This window comes from Lathamus discolor, chromosome Z, assembly GCF_037157495.1.
Source record: "Lathamus discolor isolate bLatDis1 chromosome Z, bLatDis1.hap1, whole genome shotgun sequence".
Classification (NCBI taxonomy): domain Eukaryota; kingdom Metazoa; phylum Chordata; class Aves; order Psittaciformes; family Psittacidae; genus Lathamus; species Lathamus discolor.
Window position 1 is genome coordinate 23,419,065 of NC_088909.1, and position 27,198 is coordinate 23,446,262.

The 27,198-nt window shown below is 45.3% G+C and overlaps 1 protein-coding gene across 4 annotated transcripts; it reads right to left on the reverse strand.

The window, feature by feature from the left end:
* Window positions 1–1,679: 1,679 nt before the first annotated feature.
* Window positions 1,680–25,399, reverse strand: ZDHHC1 (zinc finger DHHC-type containing 1). Of its 4 annotated transcripts, none has more exons than XM_065662769.1 (11): window positions 25,269–25,399; window positions 20,095–20,212; window positions 19,595–19,721; window positions 18,874–18,975; window positions 17,923–18,047; window positions 16,940–17,098; window positions 12,872–12,984; window positions 7,156–7,241; window positions 6,472–6,556; window positions 5,430–5,538; window positions 1,680–5,066 (listed from the first exon to the last, which is right to left on the reverse strand). In XM_065662769.1, exons 2-11 carry the CDS (start codon window positions 20,135–20,137, stop codon window positions 4,531–4,533), a joined length of 1,485 nt encoding a protein of 494 aa, XP_065518841.1. In that variant the 5' UTR covers window positions 20,138–20,212; window positions 25,269–25,399; the 3' UTR covers window positions 1,680–4,530. The 4 variants fall into 4 exon arrangements, with proteins under 4 accessions (XP_065518841.1, XP_065518840.1, XP_065518839.1 ...); XM_065662768.1 differs by having other exon boundaries at window positions 19,595–19,739; XM_065662767.1 differs by lacking the exon at window positions 20,095–20,212 and adding an exon at window positions 22,243–22,461 and having other exon boundaries at window positions 16,940–17,053; window positions 19,595–19,770.
* Between the last annotated feature and the right edge of the window lie 1,799 nt (window positions 25,400–27,198).

Sequence of the window (27,198 nt, forward strand, 5' to 3'; positions counted from 1 at the left end):
CTGTGCCAGGCAGAGAGGACGGGGGGATAAGCTCTAGCAGGAGCTTCCTTTCCCCCCTCACTGCAGTTCAAGGCAGCCCCTTGGGATGCTCTAAAAAGCAGAGCAGGAACAGCCTCACTGAAAAGCATCTCCCAAAGGAAGGCCCCCTTGACTTCAAAGAGAAAACGAAGCTTGAGTCAGGCCTGAAGATGAAAGGAAGCCAGGTGATATCCCACACAAGAATAAGGCTTACAGCAGGCTCTGCAAGACCTGGCACGGTTGCTGGTGACTGTGATTTATGATTGCAGACTCTGGAAATCTGTCACAGTCCTGTAAATGCATTTCTTGGTCCTAATAAAAAGCCACAGTGTCTTGCAGTGGAAATGGCCAGTCCAGGGCACTGCCTCCTGTTGATGGGAGAGTTCATGCCCTGGCAAAAACCTTGTATTTAGTGTTGGAGAAGGTGCTCAGAGATGCCAGACCTCAATGTTTCTGCAGTGATGAGGAGCAGAAGTCATCAGGATTTCTACTGTCACCTTAACCCAGCTCTCTCCTGGGCTGTAGCAAGGACTCAGCTCATGGTCATTTCAGTCCTCTGGTGTCATGGCCAGGACCACTTTGCCTGCACGCTGGCTCTTGCAGCAGTACCCCAATGTGGTATGTTCCTTTTGCTTGCTGCCACAAGTCTGCTATGGACCTTCCTCACCCAGGGCGACAGAAATGCCCTTGGCACCTGAACCTGCAGGATACCTACACTGTGGTCCCAAAAGGACAAGAATGAGGAGGGGAAGGAGGGAGCCCAGGCTATGCCTGCTCCTGCTGTGACCAATTCTCTGCCACAGAGAACTTCCATGCCTTTGTGGGGTACTACACACAGCACCCAAAACCATGTGTATATCACAAAGCAGCAACTACAAAAGGCCTTCCCAGCATGAAGCAGCTCAACAACTGCCCTTGCAAAGGTTCATCCTTGCTGGGAACTGAGCTGGGGCAGACAGCAGCTCTCCCAGGAGCTAAACCTATCTCACTCTCACCATTTTCACTCTTGGGTGCCCAATATGCACCTTCAGCAGTCTTCCTTTAATGTGGTTATGGCAAAAACTCCCACAAAACCCAGCCAAAATCAAACACATGATCTGCTTTGGGCCCATGACATTCAGGACATCACGGTCCCACCAACCTGTTCTGCTGGGGCCTGGCTCTTCACTCAGCACCCAGCAGCCCCTACACACAGCCAAGGCACCGCACATTTTGCAGCAAGTAGTGAAGAAAATATTCCATGTCTCAGCTGAAAGCAGCAGCAGGACATCTCCACTATCCACAGAAACTCCCAAACTGGGGTCTCCAGGGCATCCTGTTGGCCTCCAGAGAAAATCATGCTCTCTATACTTGTAGAGAAGCCTGAGGGCTTAACCAGCATAGCCCAGCCAGCACATGGAGCTCTGCACTGGTGGTAGCTGGACAGAGACCATTCTTCAGGTGGGTGTCTGCGTCATACTGCCAGCAGGTACCCCTGGCCACAGCAGCAAGGAAGCTGTGAGGAGTGTGACCACAGGCCAAACCTTCCTGCAAATTCAAACATTATCACTTCAACAGCTACATGATACTCCACTTCTGCTAATCAATCACTCATGTAATTCAACGAAGAGTCACGGGTCCTCATTCCAGCTCTTACAGGAGTCAAAAATCAGACAACAGAGAAGGATACTAAAACAGACATTTAAAGAAGCCTGGGGCCAGTGATCATACCTCTGCTGCCTTGCCAGAATTCCCCAAGGACTGTTCCAGGGAGTGCTCAGCCTGTCTCTGAACCACACTTACCCCAAAAAACCTTCAGCAAAGGGAGGACTCACCTACTCCAACTTCAGCTCTGCAAGGATCAGGGGTTTCCAGGAGCAGCTGCAGCACTACCTTCTCCTTGAAGGCAAGCACTACTTGAAATGCCCACTGCATGAGCACCACAGCATGGTGTGGGCCAGGTGACACTGCTGGGATGCTTCCTGATGGAGCCGGGCCAGTTGCCGGCACTCAGGGGCACTCCTGGAATGGAATGAAGCTTTCAACATAGAGCAGATGCCTTCCTGCATCTCCCTGCTGAAGTAGGCTCTCCAGAAGCAAAACTGTCTGGGCGTAAAGCTCCAGGGGGAGTGGACTTTGCACAGACCTCTGAGCAGCACAGAAGCCAGCGTGAGCACTGGGGTGATGGGCAACACGAAGGCTGGGAGTCCAGCCTCCCTGTCCCATGCTGGCTATGCCAAGGGGGCATTTGTCCCCAGATATCCCATCCTGCTCTGAACCATTTCTGATGAATACTCAGCAGCGTGAGCTAGGCAAGTGGACAAACAGCTTAGCTCCATTCACATGGCACCCCAGTCTGCCTTACCTGCACCTGCCATAGTGTGGAAAAAGGGTTGGGTGTGGTTTCCATGTGTCGTGGTTTAATCAAAACATTTAATGGCTTTAACCTGACAAAGGGGAGATTGAGATGTCACAAAGAAGCTCTTCCCTGTAGGAGGTGCTGAGGCCCTGGCACAGGTTGCCCAGAGAAGCTGTGGCTGCCACATCCCTGGCAGTGTTCAAGGCCAGGTTGGAAGGAGCTTAGAGCAACCTGGTCTAGTGGAAGGTGTCCCTGCCCACAGAAGGGGTTTGGAACTGGATGAGATTTAAGGTCCCTTCCAACTCATGATTTGGTAGGTTTCTATGATTTGGTAGGGTGATAAAGGCTCCCCCTCCTCTACTGGTGCACCTATCTGTTCACACACAGCCCAGCACAGTGCAGCAGCAGTGGCCTCTCCAGAAACAGTGCATCCTGCCAGACCAGGGAGACAGGGGCTGTGCCGGTGCCATGGCTGTCAAGTGACAAATCACTGGAGCACATCCATGTCATTAGGATGTGTGCGTAGCTGCTATCCCAGGCTCTGAGATTAGCTGGCTGCTAGGCAGATCTGGACCTGCTGGCAGCTCTGGCCTCAGTGCTCAGCCAGGAGCTTGGAATGGGACATGCAGCCTGGAGAAGCCAGGAGGGCAGGGAATGCCGAGGCACTGTAGCGTGGCAGCCCAGACAGCTCCGGCTCCTCACTGCCAGCACCGGCTGCTGTGACTCAGGGCACTGGCTACGTGCCCCAGTGTCTGCACTGGGATTTTTCTGCACTCCAGGCTTGGCTGTGGACTAATGTGGATCTGTTAAAGAAAATTCCTTGTCCTGAGTTCCCCACAGCAGAGTCTCAGATGTCAGTTTCTTAGAAAAATAATTTGATAATTGAGTGGTACAGGAATAGGAACAGCTCAAGCTGGGTGCTTCCGGAGAGGGACCCAGCTCAAAGCAATTCCTGGGTTTCATACCCTTACAGTCTATGCACCGACCACCACACACTTTTCATGTGCCCTGCATGCATCTCTGGATCCAGTGGTGAATTTTGGTCTGGGGTCTCCTTGTCCACCATTGAGGGGTTTCTTTCATTGTCTCGAGGTGGGCTATAAATTCCTTCTCATTTCTCTGGTTGCTGCCCCTTGGTATTGATGCAACTCCTTTATCTTCCGATTTGTACTGGTCTCTTACACAGCTAAGCACCAGTTGTGGTAGCCTAAAGCTTCAGAAAGTTCCTCAATCTATGATATGCTACTAAGCAAAACCACCCAGTCAAAAGAATTCAGTTAAAGGAAATCAGCTAACTAAACTTAACTCACAACAGATCTGGCAGCCCAAGAAATTGAAAGGTTTCAGGACCTGTTGTATCCCAGAGCTTCTGATGAGAAACCTGTACTGTGGGGAAGCCCCAGCTGCTGAGAAGGTGGAATAGGTCAAACTTGATCTGACAGAGTCTATGCTGGTGGGGGACTTGGCTTAAGGGTGCACAGTGGAAAGTGGTATATGGACAGGACAGTCCTGAAGTTGCTCCCTGACCACTTGCTGAAGCCCCTGCACATGGTCCAAAGATTGATAGCGTGTAGGCAGATGGGAAATTTAGTTTTCAGGGTGCAGGGAAGAGCAGAGATGCAGCTTAGTTCTTCCATAGACACTCTCCCAGGTAGTTACTGCAGTATGAGTGTGCAGAGGGCCAGGAGATACAGCTCTTTCCTCTGGGAAGCAACTGAGCTCTCTCTAACAACCTGCCTGCCTCAAGTTTGCCAAATTGTTGCCTCTTCCCTTTGTTCCAGCATGAGAAATGTCTCACTGCAGCCTGATGGCAAGCACACAGTGCAGGGATGAGTCCCTTAGCCCTCTGCAGAGTACTAAAGCTGCCGTCCTTTACCAGTGGCAGCCATGGGCATATCCCTATCAAGGTGGGACTGTTCTCCCTTGACAAGGGGATTGGAACTGGTCTTAGGGCACTCCTGGCTTAGGAAGAGGCAGCAGCCAGCAACAATGACGCAGCAGGCTTTCTACTGCCTCTCAGCTAGTCCTGCTGGAAGATGGACAGCATCAGGTAAAGCGACGCTGCTGCCTCCAAGGAAAAAGACACTGGAGTCAAGATCTTTATCAGCAACATACAAATAGAAAGAGAACCTCTTGCCTTATCCCCAAAAGCTATGGCTTTAGAAAGCTGGTCACTAGGCCACTGTGGTGTTTGTCCTTATGTCCTTAAAGCACGGATCATGTCTGCCCACATGTGCTGCTGGTTGGTGCCTTTTCTGTGGTGTGACTGTGGTGCTCTCACTGAGCTGGGGCTGAGAGACATGAAGCTCTCCACTGCTCTTACTTACAAACACAGCAGGAGCCTTAGCAAGAAGTTCCAGGTTTTGTTCCATGTGTCTGTCTTGCTGGCAGCTTTTCCTTTTTACCTTATGAGCAGAAGACAGCTTCTTCTTCCTGTCACCTCTGGGATCATCTGTGGACAAGGGATGGTGTTGAGAGTTGCTTGAGTTATTTCTAGGAGGCCTATGAAGGGCCATGCTCCCAAGGCGAGTCTGAACCACAGGAATCTCATCCATGGACTCAGCAGACTCCAAGTGATAGTCAGGTGGGGGTCCTGCTGCCTGGATGAGGCTACTGCTGCTGGGGGGCACAGCAGCTTGCAGAGGAAAAGACGGCATTAAGAGGTGAAGGCCATGGGGAGATGTGGTGGCAGCAGGCATGGTTGGGAACTCTGCAGATGGTAAGAAAGAGAGAAAAAAGCTTAAGGAGAGAGAGAGAGAGGAAGATCCCTCGGCCCCACAAAGACATCAACGAGGCCAAGAACTCTGACACAACTGATCCACTAACATCAAAGACAATCATACATATATTTATGAAAAATTAGATATGAAAATGTACAAAATTTACACTCACTCAGCAGTGTACCCAAGTCTGATAATTTTAGAGTATCGACAAGCACTCAGAAGGACTCATTTTCCCTTCTTAGGCAAGGTAACCTCCTGCCAGTGCTGGGTTTTCATGACACACATCGTTTCTCTGTGCCAGCAACAAGAAATCCAGTCCAGAAGCACAGAAGATGACTGGTGCATCTCACCTGACCGGGGATCTGAGAAAGAGGGCCAAGGACTAGCGTGTGTTTTAGATATGCTGACCACTGCTGAGGAAGAAGCTTCATGTGTCCACTTTCTTCTTTCTTTCTGTCGCTGTGAAAGCAAGTAGCCCAAGAGAATGAAAGTCATTTTGTCAGCCCAAACTAATGAGACAGGGTTTATAATTGCTACCTCTTTTTAATTCCTCCTATTTTTAATAATGAGCATTAGGTATGACGAAAGACCAAGAGTATTTTATAGTTTAAGACTGAGTTACTATAAAGCAATGATGGAGAACAGGTATTTAATGAACACACACACACATTATCTGCATACAGTGATTCTCTGTGTGCATGTACTTTTAAGCTGTTGCCTCATATAGCTAGAGGATGTACAACACATTTTTGGACAGATGCATCTTTGGAGCTAAAGTAGAAGAGGGGACCAACAGGACATCCTGAGAGAGATAGCTTTTACCCAGAATACAACTATAGTTGAAAACAGAATTCTTATCATCTAGATGATAAGACTTTGATTAATAAGCTTGGAGGAAAGGGGGAGATCATCACCACCTGCCATCTGAGCAAGGGAAGAGAGCATCTGGATGTAGATACATGAATATCATGGGCACAGAAAACTTGACTTTGGACAGCTGATTCATACACTTTGTATCTACATACACCCCATCCTTCCCTGGTCAGGTGCTTTAACACTCATATTTGAACATACAAACCAATGGATTTTGCTCTACAGAAACGTGCACAGCTTATTACATCAAAGTCACTGCACTGGAGCAGCAAGACATTGTATTACTTTTACAGCTGAGCTGTGAACTTATGACGGAACTGCAGAATATATCTGATCACATGTGTGAGCTGAGACTGGAGAGCATCACTTGGATGCAGTGATGCAGGGCACAGGTACATGCTGAGGACGGGAAGAGCATATGTACAAACAAGGTAGCCCCACTTTGCATCAGAGGATGGGTGCAACCATGGTGAAGTGTCAGCAGCAGAGGTTATGGCACTCAGCAAGTCTCCTGCTTACCTGAGAAGGGACTGCAAAGTGGAGGTCAGGTGAGGAACTCTGCTCAGGGTCAGCTTCATCTCCGTAGGCATAGAGCTTTGAAAAGCTAAAACACACAGCAGATATACAAGAGGATTCCTTTAGACATGACTGATGCCCACTTTGCTTACACTTACACATCAGCCTGACCAAAGCACCCCCTGTCTTGCACAGCATTCCCAGCAAAACTGCAGGGTAACTTTCCTTGCACAACTGTTCAAAATAAGAAGGGTTTCCTCTCCTTTCCCCAGGAACATGAGTTCATAGGGAAGGATTAAGTAAGAGGCAAGGACGCTGTTTTCTCAGGAGTGCATGCCTATGTTATAGGCTTTGCTATTTTGATTCATCTCTCAACAACCTGAAATCGCGTAACTATAATGAGCTCAATATAGGAATTATAGGACAAATCAGACAGCTTTAAAGAAATTTCAATATAAAACAGCTTTAAAAAGTGTTATAGGAAGGATATTTTCCCAGGGGAGGGCAGGCAAGTACTCCTGCAGGTGTGTACCCTCCTGAGCCTCAAATATTTCACTATGCCTTCATTAGAACACTGGTGTTCTCTAGCCTCCTAAGTACTTTTGTCTTAGGGTCCATTAATGACTTTGATAACAAATTCCCATTCACCATCCATACTGCTGGATTCTTATCTATAACTTTACTTACCCTGTTCCTGAAGTTACTGTTGAGAATTTCCCTACTTGAATACCAGGATCCGTATAACCAGGGTTACCTGAAAAAATGTCTGCTTCCTAAAAGAAAGACAAAAAAAAAAAGAGGTCGTATTTTCAGAACAATATGGACACCAAGCGGAGAAGAGGGATTTTCACTACAGATACGTCTTCCTCCTTCCTCAGCTGCATGCCAGACATATTCTGTTCTTACAGCTAGCACAGCAGGAATATGCTGCTTAAGAAGATGGAGAACCAACAGTGAGACAATTAGAGGTCCCTGATTCATTCCTTTAGTCCAGCCAGTATTTCATGAGGCTCAAAACTAAATCACACTTATGGAGACCAGCTTAATCATTTCCTGGGACCAGATTCAAAAAATCACTTAAGAGGCTTTAAGTTATACAGTTCAGTCATAGAAGCTAAGCAGTGAATGCAAAAAACTTCTTTTCAATTCAAAATGGAGGTGAGGAAAATGAAAGCATGCAACACACAGGAAAAAAACAAGTATTTTCTGGGGTTTGTGTGAATCATGTATGGCTAGTAACTGCTGGATTTTAAAAAGTGTGATACATTGCTCATTTGCCTGAATTCAAAGTAACAACATCATGAACTTTAAAATTGTATACTTTCATAAATGTATAAGAAGATGCAGCGAAGGAAAGGGACTTCACAAGGGCCTGTAGGGACAGGGCAAGGGGGAATGGCTTTAACCTGACAAAGGAGAGATTGAGATGAGATCTTAGGCAGAAGTTCTTCCCTGTGAGGGTGCTGAAGCCCTGGCACAGGTTGCCCAGAGAAGCTGTGGCTGCCCCATCCCTGGCAGTGTTCAAGGCCAGGTCAGACTGGGCTTGAAGCAACCTGGTCTAGTGGAAGGTGTCCCTGCTCATGGCAGGGTGTTGGAACTGGATGAGCTTCAAAGTCCCTTCCCTTCTAAGCCAGTCATAGCAGCATAGCTTATGCTATGAATAAGCCTCAGAAACGCAAGTGTCTCCATTACAGGAAAGAGATCCAGTTCTGCCTCAAAAGGACACAGTTAAAATGGTCAGAGTACTAAGTGACGCAGGGTATGAAGCCCTGGTGTCAAAAAGGATGAACCACTCTCAGAAGAACCTCAACACTACTTTTCAGATGCTCTTAAACTCGAATAATTAGCAATTAAACTCGAATACTTAGACATTGTTAATCTTCCTTAATCCTCTTAAACATTGTAGTGTGCAGTGACTATAAAGACACACATCTATTTTAAGACAAATTCTAGGTGGTAAAGATGGAGGGATTTGAAATGTGATAGGCATTAGTTTCCAAAAAAGCTTAAACGAGCTTAAGAGGACCTATTTGTCTGGACAGCCTTATCAGCAAACTTGAGAAAATTAAGTCAAAGTTGGATGTCCCACAAATGGGTTCCTGAGAGAACCGGGGCCTCTGCACTTCAACAGATCCATAAACAATCAACAGGAGATGGAGTCTGGTGATGACACTCCCTTCTGTAAGGCCACAAAAGCAAAAGCCAACCACAAAAAGCTGCAGAAGATTTTTGCAGTATTGAATTACGGGGTGATACAATGGTACACACAGAACAACACTGCTAGATATAAAGTGTAAATTTTACATAGAAAGCAATGATCTCTGAACCAGAAAAGAATTCATGGAGCTGCACATTTAGTGTCAGACAAGAAGTCAAATGGGAAAAATCAGGTAGCAGTTTCAAAAGAAACAGAAGAAAGATTGGTTTTGAGCATGGAAATAAGCTGTCACCCTCACTGGCACAGAATGCTGCAGGCGCCAAGTGTTACATGGATTTGAGAAGAAACAAGAAAAGCATGTGTGACAAACCAGAAAATATAAAGCTGTTCAGAGCTCTATGCTCTAGAAGCCAGAAGACAGTCAAGCGCTGGGAGAAGGTGCTGGGGACTACAGCCCCCGCACTCCTCAGCATCCACAACCAGCCAGCGCCAAGCAGCACATGGGTTTGGTGAGCTCTGGCCAGACTGCTCTATATGCCAGAAGAGAGATTTCCAAAATGACTAGTTACTTTTTAACATCTTGGCATCAATGTCTGGAGTCTCAGTACTCTTGTAATTGTTAGATAAGAGAGTTGCCAAAATGGAAAGACTTCAGAGTTGTTGCATTTTGCATCATGCTCTGACTTTATTTGGTCTTGTAAAGAAAACAAAAGATGTGGAGAAGAATTTGCAGCTGTGGTAACATAAAATTTTAAGGGATTTGGTTTAGCAGTCCCAAACAATAGAACTTTCTGATTTGAGAATTATGCTACTTGGGTCTATTAAAGTAGGGTTTATGCAAGTTCAGGTTAATAACTGGACAAGGACCTGCAGGGACAGGACAAGGGGGAATGGCTTCAACCTGACAGAGGGGACACTGAGATGAGATCTTGGGAAGAAGTTCTTCCCTGTGAGGGTGCTGAGGCCCTGGCACAGGCTGCGCAGAGAAGCTGTGGCTGCCTCATCCCTGGCAGTGTTCAAGGCCAGGCTGGGCGAAACTTGAAGCAACCTGGTCTAGAGGAAGGTGTCCCTGCCTATAGCAGGGGGTTGGAACTGGATGAGCTTTAAGGTCCCTTCCCTCCCAAACCAGTCTGGGATTTTATGATTCTATGACTCGATGTCCACAGCATACAAACAGGCCTGCAGGACTGGCATTTCAAAGGAGATTAATAAATTATTCATCTTGAGAATAACATGAACAACTTCTTTCCAAGCAGGGAATGAAAGAGCTTTTTAAATCCATTTTGTTCCTTTCAGCCTTCCATTAATTATGTATAACCAAAGCAGCCGCATGAAAGACAGTAAACCATTAGAGCTGACTAGGAGAAGCAAATGGAAGAAAACTTGATCAGTAGAAAATATAATGTTCCCTCAAGGAGACAAAACCTACAGCTGCAGCACAGAGTTCCCTCTGCTCCCTCAGTCCTTAACAGGACAGCCAGCATCCTTCAGCTGCAACAGGAAGATGAAACCACCTTTTGCAGTTGGGTTGTTAGGATTTGGCTCTTAGCCTTGCTGAAAACAGACTGCTCAGTTGACAGACCCCCAAGTTCATTGACACCTTGCAAATCCTGGTCACACTCAGACCTCCTCTAGAGGCTGAATTACAGCTGGTCCACCCCAAGTTTCATGCTTACAGCTTCAGGATGAATTCAGTCCCCTTGCCTGCTGCAGTTGCTCTTACCAAGCACTTCAGGGGCAGCAAGCGTTATCTGGCTGGAGGGGAAGCAGAACTGATCAGGAAAAAATGGTTCTTGACCCAGATAAAGAAAAACAGAGAAAGTCTGTTGCAAGTGTTGAGGCTGAGGGTGAAAACAAGGTCCATCTTAACCACACATTGGAAGACAGAAACCATATTGACAATGTGGGGAAAGCTGAGTAAAATCCATGTGTATTATTTAAAATCAAACCTCACGAACCTGAAGCAGTGCCCAAAGCAAGTTCAAAGCTTTAGGAATGTGAAAAGAAATCACTGTGAAAGCCAGCTGCCTGGCATGAATGCAGCTATGCATTAAAGCATTGTTTTGGTTTAGTTTCTATTTCTTTAGACTGCTATGCAACTGCCTACAGAAAAACATGTTACTTGCACTTACTGCTTTGGGTACAGTAGTAGAGGCAAAAGCTGTATATGTCCGACTCTTTTGCATTCTTTGTGACACTTGTATCCCTTAAGTGTACAAATCTAGGGCTTTTACTTTGTGAGTATTCTGAGAAGGATTCTACAAGCAAATAAGAATCCTTTAACCTGAACAAGAATACTTTAATCTGAACACAGCTGAAGATTTAAACACAAACAGAGAAACGGAAAACTGAAGCCAAAAGCAACACCCAAGCTTGAATAAAGCTCAAACCCAAGGATTAAAGGGGACATGCATATTTCTGCTTACTCCCTAAAATGAATGAACAGCCAAGACAAAAGTGGGAAGAGGATAATTTCTATTTTATGCTTGCAACATCTCGGATGAATTACAAAGCATGTCTGTGTTCAAGCTAAAAAAGGCTGCAGTCAACATAGCTTACAAAAGGCAAGTCACTTGGTGTACTCCTACTCCAATCTATTTGGTTGTGTTTATCTCGGGTTGCTATGTAAGAAACAGGGAAAATCTGGTGGGTTAACATTTTTCTTCACAATGTTACTGGGCATCATCCAGTCTTTCTTGTTCCCCTAGGTACTAACTGTAGTCCTGAAATACAGAACAACTTTTTACCCTGCTTCTTCCAGGCTTGCTGCTTCAAGTTAACCATATTCAAACACATCTGGATAAGCATCAGCACAGACAGGAGAACATCACTGAATTACTACATCCCAGAGGTGCACACAGAGTCCGCCCCTTTTCAAATATAATTTCCTTATCAATCAAAATTCAGTAACTTGGAAATCATTACAGTTAATGCTTTACTACTGTTTTAATTTTCATAATGAGCAAAAATCTGTGAGATAAAATGCCAAATATTTTTGTTCTTATGGAAACACAACATTTTGTTGTTATGTTTAAATTGACAGTTCACTTTCTCCAAGACAGTAAAAAAGATATATATGAAAATCTGGGGTCTCCATATTACATGAAAGGGAATTAGATCACTTTCCCCTTTGATTTGATAGGGAAAACTACGAATGAGTTCAGAGAGATCCCACTATCTCTACACAGAATACTTGGGTCAAGCTTGGATTTAATAAATTTCTTATTAAATATAAATTGGCTCTATAAAACTGGTAGCTTACTTGCATAATAAAACTAAAAGTTTTGCAGAATTGCAGAATAATTTAGACTAGGAAGAATTTCTGGAAGTTTCTAGTCCAGCCCTATGTTAAAGACAGTATAGAATCTATCCTGTCACATTTTGAGTAACTCCAGAGATAAAGCTCCCTTGCAGCAAAACAAATTACACTTAACCTCACAGCTCCTAGTGGTATTCTTACAGTGTAAGAATATTAAAGAGCTTGTAGAGTTCTTAACAGGACTACAGATCAACAGCAGGGTAGTCACAAGGACCCTTACCACTGTGTAGACTCAAATCAAAGAAGAGCAGGTATATGGCTCATTTCTGACCACAACTGGTGTCCTTTTCCTTTTCAAAGTGGTTAAGCCATTGGTACTATTATCTGCTTGACGATTAGCCTCTCTTTCTCCAGGCTTGGAGCCTGTCTCACTTTCAGTGATGACCTGTGATTCCGTCCACAAAAGCCAGCAAGATATGCACTGCCACCCAAACAGATGGTGCTGTCCTTTCCAGGGCCAGGACTCTTCCCACTTTTCAGTCATCCTCGTTTGTGCTGACACAGGCATTTTTGTGACTGCTTGGTGAACAGAGTGGAAGGGAGCTGGGCCAGCTAAACACAAGCTCATCTTTTATATAAAGTTTATTCTTACCCAGATGAGTTCCCCCACCCTGTTCACTGCACGACTGCACCGAACAGCTGTGCTGGCAGAAGAGAACAGATAGTACAGGGCCCAAAACAAGTCGTGGAGGAAGAGAGTGGGTAGGATTGATTCCTTTGAGAGCAGTACTTGCTTATGCCTAAAGCATTCACCGAGTTACAGGCCTTACACTTTCTCATATCCTACCCAACTCCACAACAGGACCTCTAAAGTCTCATCTCTAGCAACTGCCTCTGAAGTTTGGAGCTTACAAAAGTGAAGCAAACTTTACACTGTGGACAAGTGAGGCTGGTTTTGAGAAATGGACTGAAACTACAACAAGTACCTGACTGGATCTCATCTGGTAGGAACCAGACTCCTGTTGATTTTCTACCTCTTCCACATCTTGCCGGAAACGGTGCTGCAGGATGTACTCATACGTAGTCAGTTTGTTCCGCACTGGGAGGAAAGAAAGAGCTGTCAGCACAGGAAAGGCCACTCCCTGATGACACTTATACCAACAGTCTGAAAAATTATACAATCAAATAGTAACTATAAACATGAAATGACTGATACTATAAGCCAGAAGTACCTTTGCACTATACATCTTTTACTGTCATCATCACAACACTTTCTCACAGTCCTACTATCCTTCTGACGTCTCATAGACATAGCACAGCCTCCTATACTGTAGCAATTTGTTCAGCTCGTTTCAGAGGAAATCCGTTATCCATAACCCAGTAAGGGTAAAATCTGTATTGTCCAGAAAGCTCACTGAGCAGTTAGAAGGTATGTGATGCTAAATGGAGAAAAGAAATTCAGCAGATTAGCATGTCCTGTAGAGGAGATTGAGACTCTTGATGTCCAAAACAGCGAGCATAAAACGCGCAGGTTGCCACATGCCAAATACATGTATCAAGAGTTTATATGTGCCTGAGTTTATGGGTTCTTCAGATCCACCCTCCCAAACCTGCTTCCATGAATGACCCAAAGCATATGACATTTCTGAGCAGCTTGGTTTCCTCACAAGACCCAAAATGTTACAAGGATCCAAAACTCAAGACATCCCTCCTGCAATGACCCTGTTATGGTAACTATTTTTAGAGCACAAAACACAGAAATGGATGCTGAAGATATTTAGTGCACAGCCTGGAAGTCATTCTTCCTTTTTACAGAAGCATAGCAGTTACAGCAGATGCCTACGATGTGGAACAGCCAGGCTACAATACTTTCTCTGCACAAAGACACTTGTATCAGTAATATCTGACCTCTCAAAACCATGCCCTAAACACAGGACTAGTTCATAGGGAAATGAGATAATGCTGCAAAGGATGGGGCAGCCACAGCTTCTCTGGGCAACCTGTGCCAGGGCCTCACCACCCTCACGGGAAAGAACTTCTTCCTAAGATCTCATCTCAATCTGCCCTCTGTCAGGTTAAAGCCATTCCCCCTTTTCCTGTCCCTGCAAGTCCTTGCGCAAAGCCCCTCTCCAGGTTTCTTGTAGCCCCTTTAAGCACTGGAGCTGCTCTAAGGTCTCCCCTTAAGGAGCCTTCTCTTCTCTGGGCTGAACCAGCCGAGATCTCTCAGCCTGGCTCCAGAGCAGAGCTGCTCCAGCCCTCACAGCATCTCTGTGGCCTCCTCTGAACTCACTCCAACAGCTCCACATCCCTCTTGTGTATGTGCCCCAGAGCTGGACACAGGACTGCAGAGGGGGGTCCTCCCCCAGAGGACAGTAAAAGGGCTGAATCCCCTCCTCATCCGGGGATGCAGCCCAGCACACAGGGGGCTCTGGGCTGCAAGTGCACACTGCCGAGACATGGTAAGTTTAAGAATATTGCTTCATAAGCAAAGGGCTATAAACCATTTTTAATTCAGGGTTCACTGGTTTCTGAATATTTAACAGTGTAACTTTTATAATATTTTAATCAAGCTAATTGGTTAAAAAGACTGTATTTGTCTGTCCAGATAACACTGCAGCACATCCTGTGCAATAATCACAGAATCTTAAAACAGTTTGGGCTGGGGGGGATCGTCGAAGCTCATGTAGTCCAATCCTCTGCAATAAGCAGGGACATTTTCCACTAAACCAGGTTGCCCAAAACCACATCCAGCCTGGTCTTCACTGCCTCCAGGGACGGAGCATCCACAACCTCTCTAGGCAACCTGGGCCAGTGTCTCACCACTGTCGTTGTTCAAAATTTCTTCCTCACGTCCAGCCTGAATCTCCCCTCTTTTAGCTTAAAACATGGCCTGTGAAGAGCCCCATATCCCTTTCTTTCCTATATTCCCTGTTATTTTTTAATTTGTATTCTGCTTACTATTGGTCTCTCAATACTGAAGACAAAAAAATATCTTCCCTCCAAACTTCTGAAGTGCCTTTCTTCACTGAATGCCTCTAGAACTGAGTCACAGTTAAGACTGGTGATTTTGAATAAATGGACCTACTATTTCGAGAATAACTTCCTTCCTTTTGAGTGACAGCAGTGAGTAATTAAAATCAGGACGGAAACTTTGAAAAATTCACTGTGCTTGTAACAGAACCAGGTTCTAAAATGTTCATAGTCATACCTAACTTAAGCCAGGTTTTTATGTGAAGATAAAAGCCATTAGCACTCACAGGGGTGCTGGGTTTTTTCTGTATTTTTTTTTTCAAGGTTTATGAAGAAATACTCATGAACAGTAATTACACTTTAATTTGTAAACTGTATTTGAAGTCCTGAAAGAGGTTACATGGTTCATTCCAACACTGTCTATGTTAAAGCATTCAGATGAGACCACTGAAACTACAGGAGTGAACCAGACATACTTTGTCTATCTCCCTGAATTCTTATTGTAAGTGTAATGCATACACTCATATGTTACACACAATATAGGCTTCAGTAGGGTAACATCTCCCCTTTTAAGCAAGGACTTACACACTGTACTTCTGCACAGCTGGAACCTATTTCAATAGGGTAGCAGGTTTTAGTGTCATAAAATGTCAACAAACATAAACAACAATTAAATTCTGTTTCCATGTAAGTCAAAGATTTAAAATTGAGTCAGAAATGAAAGTTAATTTGGTTTAAAATTTATTCTGAAAAAAAAAAGGGGGGGGGGGGGGGGCAAGACAAGAGCAACAAAAATATTCCCCAAACCCTGAGTACAACCAATGTAACACAAGCATATTTCTGACATTGGAATGTCTTTATTCCAAGGAGGGAGCACCCTCTTGTGGAAATTGTACATGAAGACAGGATAAATGCCGCTTGGTATGAAACTGAATAATCCTTTCTTTTCCATTCAAAAAAAAACCTTCCTGGAGTGGCCCCAGCTTCATTATGCTTTTAGTTTTTCTACAGTGCTAGATCAGCGGTTGAAATCTCCAGGCATTGCTATTAACCCAGCAAAGTAAACTTCCAATTCCACCAAGAAAGCAAAATTGCAGCTTGACCAAATTTAAGTTAAGCTGAAATTGGCTCTAAAAGAAAAACGATGGAAAATGAACTCATTGAGGGTATTGTTAATGCCAGCTGATGAACACTCACCCATCAAACACCACGCTTCTGGAGCTGCACTGGTTTGTGCTGACCTAGTTTGTGTTGGCATCATCATCGCTGTTAACTGACAGCCCAAAATCCAGCCAAGGATGCTCTGTAATGGCTGTCCTCATTTCTCTTCTTCCCTGGTTTTGGCACCACTGACTACTGCAAGTGTAAGATCTTTTCTCATTTTGACTTAAATCAGGCAGCCAAATAGCTTTGGCTTCATTTTAGACAATGGCTGAAAAAAAACGGGTTTGACGTTCCTGTGTAGATAAACAAACATAAATATTCCTTCTTGACAGAGCAACAACTAGGAGATATAATGAGGAGCCTTTCTGAAAAACTATTCCTCTGAATTCCATGACTCTTTTCTGTGAGTATGGTACAACTTCCATAAAGGGGACTTAACATGAAAGTCAGACTTTCTATTAGGAATTTAGATCAACTATTCACATTTCTCTAGGTTAATGGATAAACCCGCTCTCTCACACAACAGAAGTGCTGTGGAGCACAGTGAAGAGACTCACAAAAGCCCATATGCGGAGCCAATCTGAATCTGCCATCACCAGCATGGAGCTGGAATTAACCCATTCATCCAACCTGGTCTCTCTACTATTTTCCCCTATGCTTTCAGTTCCAGGTAAGGTGCTCAGACACTTGAATTCAGAAGCCCAACACAAGCCCTATATTACACAAATACTGCTAAGCCAACCTGGTATTGGTACAAAATCAGAAGGATCATGTTAAACCCAAATTTTCTGCCTTTGCAGTGGCAATCTTGCACAAAATGTGTATATTTGTAAGATGGGTGAACACACAGTGAATGCAGAATGAGAAGCAGCTAAGTGAAAATGAAATTGGAATGCAGATGACAGGAACATAATACCTACTGAGATAGATGTGAAAGATCAGGAGGTGACCTAGCAGGACCACGGTCATTAGGCTTAGGAGAATAAAAATCCCAGTTGTGATCAAAATGGCAGGTGCCTGAGTCTCAACTGGAGCTGCAGGAAGAAACACAAACCAGCGATCCGTTTGGTTCTTCAGAGCTGTAAAACAAAATAGATTGTCCAGGTATTACACACGCCTAACTAAACTTTACAGCTAGAAATATCATTAACTCAAAAGTAGCTGCAGACCCATTAGGCACTGGAGGCCTCAGAGATCTTGTATCTGCAAGGCCTTTAGGAAGAGTAGTTAGCTCTGTAAGGAAAGATCTTCACAAAGGTACTCCGCTCTCATGAGACCTCACTTGGAGTACCACATACAGTTCTGGTGTCCTCAACATAAGGATATGGAGCTGTTGGAGCAAGTCCAGAGAAGGCCATGAGGATGATCAGGAGCACCTCCCACATGAAGACAGGCTGAGAACACTGAGGCTGTTCAGCCTGGAGTTCATGGCTGTTCTGCATGGAGACCTCATAGCAGCCTTCCAGTATCTGAAGGGGGCCTACAAGGATGCCAGAGAGGGACTCTTCATCAGGGACTGTAGTGACAGGACAAGGGATAATGGGTTCGAACTGAAACAGAGGAGATTTAGGTTAGATATAAGGAAGAAATTCTTTACTGTGAGAGTAGTGAGGCATTGGACCAGGGTGCCCAAGGAAGCTGTGGCTGCCCCATCCCTGGCAGTGTTCAAGGCCAGGCTGGATGGGGCTTAGAGCAACCTGGTCTAAGGAAAGGTGTCCCTGCCTGTGGCAAGGGGTTAGAACTAGATAATATTAAGGTCCTTTCCAACCTAAACTATTCCATGATTCTAAATACAAAACTGAAGAAACAAGGAATGGAGTTCCTCTTCAGGAGGAGAGCCCACAGAATCCAATGCCATATTGAGATGTGCTGGCTGATTCACAGTTTGAAGAACTGCTAGTACCATAAAAGTGATGGTCGGAGCGAAGCACCATGGGGTCAATGAAGAATTCTGCAAAGACGTAGCAAGCGATGAGCAGCAGAAGCCCAAGGCCCAGGATGGCAGACAGCACACTATTCAAAAAGAGCCTGCCAAGAAAGTGAGAACTCTGAGTGGCCTCAATAACATCACATATATAATTTCAAACTCCCAGCATCTAATAAGGAGGGGGATACAGACAGCTATCCCAAATTGCTCTGACACTTTCTTGCACTTATGATAGATCCTGGTTAATAGTCTTACTTCTGATTCATTATCCTGAGAAACTAAACTGTGACTCTTTAGAGCAACCGTAGTTACAAACCAGACGTGTATTTATGACAAAGACCTCTCTGCACAAAATCTGAAGGCAGCATAACGTGGCACCCAGCCATAGTAACTCTGCTTTCCATGTGGTTTTAGGGCAGGAAAGTAAACTGGGAAACAATAACCAGTGATAGCCTCCTTATTCTTTATCTTAAATGTGGCACAGATTAGAGCTGCCTATACACTGCTGTTAAGTCCTGCCAACTGGCAAGTCTTTTAGGAAAAGCATGGAAACTGGATGCAGGTTGTTTCAGAGATAGCAACATGGTTCTATGCCCAATCCAGCTCTCAGAAGCATGAAGGAAACTCAGTTGGCATCCCATAAGCTTTTCCTGTTACCAAATAAGATTACATCCTCTGTTTTCACTTGTAGATATTCAGTTACAACAATTCTAAGTGTAGGAGTTTTATCCCTGGTGACTTGAATGTCATAATCACATTTGCATTTTCCATTTAGTTTTCTCATGACCGATTTTATTCATTTCTGAAAGAAAACTGGTTCTGTGTGGCTGAGTCCAGACAGGACTGACATGCAAGAGAATCTTGGGAAGAGGAGGGGTGACATTATTGATGCAGCATTGTGCTCCTGTCCCAGTGCCAGGCTCTTACCAGTAATTCCTCTCTCCCACACAGTTGTTGAGCCATTTGCAGTGGTGATCAAAGCCACACACACACTTGTTGCAAGTTCCACAGTGCTTTGACTTGGCACTCCTGCCAAAGAAGGGGTAGCATTAGTGTGGCAGCACCAGCTCATGACCATGACTTACCAGTGACATAAATACAAGGGGATACAGCAGTAATGATCCTGGTAATAGTGAGAAAACCTATGACATCAGGAGTACTTTTAACACCCAAGCATATCAGCCATCATTGGACCACAATCCCAAACACTGCAAATTTTGACTTTCAATGCACGGGGTGATTTCTAAGTTGGAGATCACTGATTTCTTATTTGAAACCTTTTTGCTGTTCTACAAAGCTTGATGTTACTGTCTGCTTTCTGAGAATTTCCTCCCCATATAAGATACAAGCACACACACACACAAGTTACACGTCATTAGGTCGAACACCAACCCAGATAACACAGACCAGTACAGCCCTCACAACACAACACAGGAGCAATTAGATACAACACAGAACCAGGCACACATTTGACACCAGGCAGCCTCCCAACAAACCAAAACCTGCCACAGGATTAAGTTTAACATGCACTATAGAGCTGCAGGGGCTCAATTTCAGTCTTACAGTCTAACATTAAAGACTAACAGTGAGGTGTAATGGTGAGAAAGACAGAGTAGTAGAAGGAAAAAGGAAAAGAGAAGGTACTTACACATTTACATCACAGACATGGCAATGATGGTTTTCAATGACATGTGCATGCTGATGACGATTGAAGGTGGCCAGAGGCCCCAGATAGTTTTTTGCTCGTACATTTGCATCCGCAGGATCAACGGAGACTGCAGTAAGATGAACAACTAAATGGTAGATAAAACACAATCCTGGACACTGAAGGTAACACAGTTAAGGATTATATGAGTGAGTTAATGCATCTATTTTTATCCTTGATACACAAAGCCCACATACGTGAGAAACATACGGCTTGAAATTAGAAATTACTACATAACTGGTTGCAGTACATTAATATGAGTTTTACTTATAGAGATGTTTGCACTGTCATAAATATTCACTAGAAAAAGATAACCAAATCTGCAGGAACAACCCTCTTTATTACAAACTACTTTGCCTCACAGAAATACCCTTCCTTTTTAAAGTTTTACAGTAAAACTCCTTTTTAAAGTAAAGGAGTTTTTAAAAAGTACCTTTACTTACCAGAATCTGACCCCATGTGCAGACTGTTGACATAGATCCACATTTCTTTAGCCCATACAGACTCTTTGGAAAGGAACAGCCAGTTAAGGCCATGCACAGGCCCCTTCACGAGACCAAACTTCCAAGAAAGAAAGAGAAAAGTCTCATCAAGGAACTAGTACGGATCCTTTTTCCTTAGTCAGAATCCCAAGGAAGGGGGTCACCCCCTTAAGTAGGCTCCTACACAATTTACAGATAGACCGGGTCCAGGATTTGTCACTGCTCCTTGAAATACTACCTGTTTGTATTTTTATTTCCAAATGCAGCCAGTCAGAGCAGCACTTTGGATCAGAGACCTAAAATAACTGCTGATACTTGGAAACAATATACAAATATGTAAGAATATACACACACAGAGCAGCCGCCCTGTGGGCCCGGAGTACCACCACCCTAATCTAGAGTTTGCTTCTCAATATACTGCAATTAAATGAGCGTGTGTGCAAAAATTTACCTTCTGGTTTATTTGTTCTACACACAGAAGTGCACATAGAATCCCAGACTGGTTTGGACTGGAAAGGAACTTAAGATCATTTATTTTCAACCCCTACTATGGGCAGGGATGCCTCAAACTAGAGGTGAGCTGAGCTTTACTAAGGCCTACAGAAATAGAGCAGTGGATCAAGGTTAAAAAGGTCCTTGAGAGGTCTAGCAGCCTGGAGCTTTGATGACTGGTGTAGCAGAGTGGGAAGAGATTTGCCTTAGACACAAAAGAGATATTAGCGCTTTATTAACTGGTACTAAAACTTTGGGACACGTTAATCTGTTGAATTGGAGTGACTTTAGATTGAGTTATGAAGATATTTGGTAGACAAATTCACAAGGTTTCAACTGTGATAATACCAAGAATTTGGTAAGATAAGTAGACCATTGAGAATTAATGATAGTAATGCCAAAATCACACAGGTGTTAACTAAAATGATGGTAAGCAAAAGCATCCCAAACATATCAAAGGCTCCATGGACATACATAAATCAGAGTATAAACGAAGTAAGTACATATCCCATCTCTTCAGGACTTTTCCCACCATTCTCTCTAACATATTTTCGTTATCTGGTTCTGCTAAGAAAGCACTAAGTGACACTGAACCATTTAGTTTTATTTTCACCAGGAATATGTCAAAAGCAAACACTTGCTCACAATTTAAGCACTAAATTAAAATCTCAGGTTACACTCTCCAGTCTACCACTCCCCAGGCAATCTAATGCATGAGGAGCCTCTAATCCACAAGGAGCCATACAAGGAGCCTCAAGGCCTGGCCTTGAGGTCATTCCCTCTCTGCACGTAGGCAGTAGTACATACTGTACTGACACTACCACTGGGGTTGCTCACAGCACACCCCTTCTCCAGTCCCTCTCCAATCCCAGCTGTGGGATCAGCAAGCACACACATCTCTAAGGGAGGTGGGTTGAAGAGAGGAGGTGGAAAACACATTGGGCTGAGCTGAGGGAGGCTTTGCTGGGCAGTATATGAGACCCAGCACATAAGACGCCTTCACAGTATCATCTTTTGATATTGCACACATTTAGAGGGCAGTTAGACATGTATGCCACTGCTGCTCAAGACAGACAGACCTCTCCTCTGAGGTTCACACTACACCACCTTGTCTGTCACTCACACATTTTCTACAGAAGACAGGGAGAAGATCAACTGCCAGCCATCACAAGCAACCATGCCATATAATCACAAACGTACAAAGCTGCCTTTCCAGACTTTCCTGGGCTGTCAGCACAGGGAGGTGTGACTGCCCACAGTAGCAAGGATGTTTCAGGAGGGGCTTTCTTAGTAGAAATTCCCTCAAACCCTGCATCACACTTGTAGAAGAATAATATAAAGCAAAGGAGACACATAGGTAGAAGCACACACCAGAAGAGCCTTGGAGGCAAAGATAGGAACCTTAAGAGTGATGAAGAAGAGCAGGATGTCAGTGACCTACCTAAGGTTTAAGGGCAGAAAGGATCTTAAAATAACTGTTTTTACAAACAGAAGATCAAGATTATGGTTATAATTCAGAAAAAGACTGTGGCTCAGCTGCTTTCTCCTACGCTTTCTATGCTACCTAACAACTGACAGTTTATAACAGTCCATGTTCTCCTCTTGACCAAAGGATACGATATAGCCAGCAGACAGCCAGTGGCGGGGCAGGAGAGGAACCAGGATTCCAAAGCCAACCAGTGCAAAGAAGAGGCACAGCAACCATCCAGTAATCTGGAATATGTGCAGTGGCCAGCTCCAGCCATTCCTCCGAGCACGTTGGACCTGCACCTCAGGAACACCTTCACCCAAATTCTCTGGAGCTGTCTTATTAGGAGGTTTATTGCAGATATTCATCTACAGAAATCAAAAACGGAAGACAAAAAAATATGTGATTCAAAAATACTGTGACTGAGCTCCAGTCCTGGAGAGATGCTTCAAAGTAGAGAGAAAGCTGGAGAGACTCAAATGACAACACATCTGAGGAGAGACTTCCCTCTGCATAGGGGATTTGTGATCGATTGTAACCTACAGGTTTTGCCAGTCTTTGAACTGATCTAGACCTAAACTGAGTAAAAAGAGCAAAGAGGGTATTTTGGTGGCAGTCTGGAGACAGAGCACAATATACTGTGGTTTGGGGACCATGTCAGAATGCTGTTAGGGATGACAGCAGCACAAATATTTTCAGCTGTCTCACATAGGCCACATTTTCCTTCCAGCTGGTGTGAAGAAGATAGTGAGAGCGGGTGGCCCCATGGGAGCACGCAGTCTGGAACCACAATGTTACTCTAGACAGCATCCAAGAAAACAGAGATTCCTTTGTCAGCAACAAAGGAAGTGGCAAGGCTAGAAAGTGGATAATCTCATGACTAAAAGGGGAGAAGAAGCAGGAGTTACTCCACAACACAAGTATAAACCATACTGTTGCTAGAGGAACAGAACAGAAAGTTATGTGTGCAGGACATCCATGCAGGAAGCAGCTTGATTATTCAGCTGCCTACAATGTCTGGATTTCTGGCAGGAGAAAAGATTCAACTGCAAAGATGAGTTAAAAAACATATACTGGAAAACTCATGGTGTTTGTGATTCCAGTTTGCATAACAGCTACAAGCTCAGAAGCGGTTTCTCCTTTTTTTTCAGTCTGTGTTGGATTATTAGTCGCTGCTTTTCACTTGCCACAGAGCCAGGATGAGCTTTTATCAACAGAGAGTTGGGCTGCTCTGCTTCATGGGTGCAGCACATGCTATGGAGTACAATACAGGCAGCAGGTCAGGGGGTAGCATTGCAAAACTAGCACCAAGAACCTCTGCTGGGCCTGAGCTGACATGAAGTACCTCTGCACCACACTTACTGTTCTTCAGTAGCTAGAGAGGATACTAAATTAACATCTAACGGGGGTAAGCAACTTCAGTTAATCCGATTAATTCGCACACAAGCTTGCTGAAAGAAAAGGAAGCTCCTTTTCTTTCCAAATGGCTGGAAGACAGCAGGCATGCCAACGTACCGAAAGAGCAGAATTATTCTGATCTTGGTACACCAATGATCCTGCATCGCTGCTAACCAAAGGGCTGGAAATGTCTTTGGGGATCAACTGGTAGAGAAGTAGTGGGCAAGAATACAAAAGTGTTGTGGTTTAAACCCTGCCAGTAACTCAGCATCAGCAGCTGCTCACTCACACCCCAGGCAGGACAGGGAGGAGAACAGAAAGAACATAAACCCCACGGGTTAAGATAAGAACAGCCCAATAACTAAAGTATAATACAAAACTACTACTAATAATAATGATAATGATGAGGGAAATAACAAGGGGAGAGAATATAAAAGTAAAAAGGAAAAAAAAAAAACCAAAAAAACCCAAACAATAAACACAAGTGATGCACAGTGCTCACCACCCACTGACTGATACCCAGCCCAGCCCAAGCAGTGATTGGTCCCTTCCAGTTTACATACTGGGCATGACGTGCTATGGTACGGAACACCCCGTTGGCTAGTTTGGGTGAGATCTCCTGTCTCTGCTTCCTCCTGACTTCCCATGCCCCTCTTTCCTGGCAGAGCATGAGATTGGAAAGTCCTTGATCAGGGTAAGTGCTACTGAGCAACAACTAAAACATGGGTGTGTTACCAGCATTGTTCTTGGACTAAACCCCAAACACAGCAGTGCACCAGCTGCTGGGAAGGAGAAAGATAACTGTTACAGCTGAATGCAAGACAAAAAGAAAGTAATTTATACACATCAGCACAGTCTTATCAACAAGCAGACTGGAAAACAAAGTAATCACTAACTTCAGCCATTGAAGAAATAAGCAATATCTGCCTGCATCTATAGTTTAAATTGTTATACAGCAACTGGTTCACCAATTATGAGAAATAATTACTAATCAGGTGATATTTTTCTCACCAGGTTGCTCAAAACTTGCTTGCACATCACTTTGATCTACCTGTTACAAAACCCAGTCAGGTTATTTGAAGAAATTCTCCTTCCCAGAAAGAAGATTTCTCCATTCCAGGCCCACACTGAGCCTGGAATCCATGTTTTGCTGCAATATTCTGCTGGTTTGTAACACTAGGTGGTTTTAACACTTAATGCCAAGAACTTGGGTACAATTTGACAGGATTTTGTTTACACTAACGTAAGCATAAACCACCTTCTGCACAAACCATCCCTAAAGCTGCAACCATGCCACAGCCGTGTCTCTGCCAAGAGACTCTCCAGAAGAAAACGAGCTGCATGTAACACTGCCATCCCCTTTCAGGAGCAAAGTTCCTCTTGTCTGTCAGTGACTTCTCTTGTTGCTGGTGCATTGATTATCCACCAAAACTGATGAAAAGCAAACCTACACGTGAGGAGACTTCAGAATATAGCATCTCCCGGTCCCAGTGGGCTGCCCTATGCAGCGACACTCCGTTCTGCCCAGCTATGGAAAAGACCGAGCACAGAAACAGCACACAGAGTCACCCTCAGGACAGGTAACACAGTTGGTAACTATACAAGTTAACTATTTCGCTATAAATCACCCGGGAGTTATCAGGTTCAAGCCTTCCTATGTTCAGCCTCCGGCAGCGGGCCGGACCTTGAAAACCTGACGGCCAGGCCGTGCCGCGGGCAGCCGCTCCAGGAAGGCCTCAACAAACCCTCACGCTGCTGCGCACCGCCCTCTCCTCACCTTCTCCCCGCGGAGGCGGTTGAGAGCGGCCCCGTACTCGCCTCATGCCCAAGGCGGGCAGCGGGGCCCCCGGCTGAAGCCAGCCCGGCAGCCACCGGAACCTTCGCGCGGCTAACACCGCTGCGCCCGTTGCTGTGGAAACGGATGGGCTACGGAAGGGCGAAGGGGACAAACCCCTTGTGGCGCGATCGGACTGCTCCTGGGAGCGGGGCCGGGAGGGGCGAGACCTGGTCCCTAGAAACCTGGGTGTGGATTCCTCGCTGCGCCCGCACACTCTGATACCGGGGGCCTGCTGGCGCAGGGACGCACCCCCAGAGAGGACCTGGCCGCCACATCCCGGGTATACCTGGCCACTGCACGCTCGGTCTGTGGAGAGATGCGTTGCCTGGGGGGCAGGCAGGGGTTTTACATGGGAAAGGGCTTTCCCAGTGGGTAAATTTGGATTGGAAAAAAACCTGCACGATGCCTCCATCCCAACCTTTCACCCCTGAGGGAGGTGGTGAATCCTTCCAGGAATTAGGAAGGCCTGAGGGACGCCTTGGGAGGATCAGAGGGTGCCTGTGTTTCCCCAAAAAGCCAGCCGTGAAGTGTTGCTGGTGATGCTGGCTGTGTTGTTATGAAAACACGCAAGATTTTGCAGGTGGAGCTGTTGGAGCGAGTCCAGAGGAGGCCATGGAGCTGCTGCAAGGGCTGGAGCAGCTCTGCTCTGGAGCCAGGCTGAGAGAGCTGGGCTGGGTCAGCCTGGAGAAGAGAAGGCTCCTTAAGGGGAGACCTTAGAGCAGCTCCAGTGCCCAAAGGGGCTGCAGGAAACCTGGAGAGGGGCTTTGGGCAAGAACCTGTAGGGACAGGACAAGGGGGAATGGCTTTAACCTGGCAGAGGGGAGACTGAGACGAGCTCTTAGGCAGAAGTTCTTCTCTGTGAGGGTGCTGAGGCCCTGGCACAGGGTGCCCAGAGAAGCTGTGGCTGCCACATCCCTGGCAGTGTTCAAGGCCAGGTTGGACGGGGCTCGGAGCAACCTGCTCTAGTGGAAGGTGTCCCTGCCTGTGGCAGGGGCTGGAACTGGATGAGCTTTAATGTCCCTTCCAACCCAAACCAGTCTGTGATTCTGTGACTTTGCAGGTGGCTGGGTCTGGGAGGCTCTAGGGTCAGGCAGTGGAAGGACTGGCAGCTGGCTGTGAGCTGGAGCTAGCCATCCCACTCACTGGAAGCTGTTAGGGAAATTCCCTTTCGTAGCTATTATATCAACCAGTCTTTATAGTTAATACATATATTCAGATCATACAGTGCAATGTAACAGGGTATTGGAATTTTACTGGAGACTCTGTTGTTGTTCATGCTTAAGTAAAACAGATGAAAGCACAGCCCAGCCTTGGAAATGAGGACTTTGCTTCATGGAAGTGGTCCACGAAGGATAAAGGGTACCCTAGGTCAGCCAATAAAATACCAGCATCCCAGCCACTCTGACACAGCTTCAAAACCCTCCCAGCATCATCTGGCATCACTGTAACCCCAGCAAAACTCCAGGGACATCTGGATCAACAAGAAAGCAGCAGGATTGCTGGAAAAACATCACTTCTTTGCAAAGTTGTACTGTGATTAGTACCAGTAATGTGAGCGACTGCAATTAGCCAAGTTGTCTTGTACCCGAAGGTTTGATGGGTACAGGAAACCTGTGCAAAACCACCTTTGGGGTGCCAGTTTGGCTGGGACACCTTGTGCAAGAATAAATATTTATCCTTGGAGTTCTCTGCTCTGCATCCGGGCTCAGTCCTCAGCTGGCACAGGCCAGCCCTGTAAGCCTCTCCTGCAGCAAAGCAGCGGTGCTGATTCTGGGTGCTGGCGAGCAGAGCTGGTGGCAGCTCTGGCATGGGTGCATAAGGACGTCTTTATGAGACTCCTTGCTGTCTGCGCACAGTGGCTGCTTTGTGC

Bases quoted from the DNA above. Each gene is read 5' to 3' on its own strand.
- ZDHHC1 (XM_065662766.1), bottom strand. From the start codon at position 22,461: ATGAATATCTGCAATAAACCTCCTAATAAGACAGCTCCAGAGAATTTG. The intron at 18,976-19,594 runs GTAAGTACCTTC...CTTCTTTGGCAG, and splicing joins CATGTCTGTGATGTAAATGT to GAGTGCCAAGTCAAAGCACT. The intron at 17,099-17,922 runs GTACTAGCAGTT...TTTGTTTTACAG, and splicing joins CTCCGACCATCACTTTTATG to CTCTGAAGAACCAAACGGAT.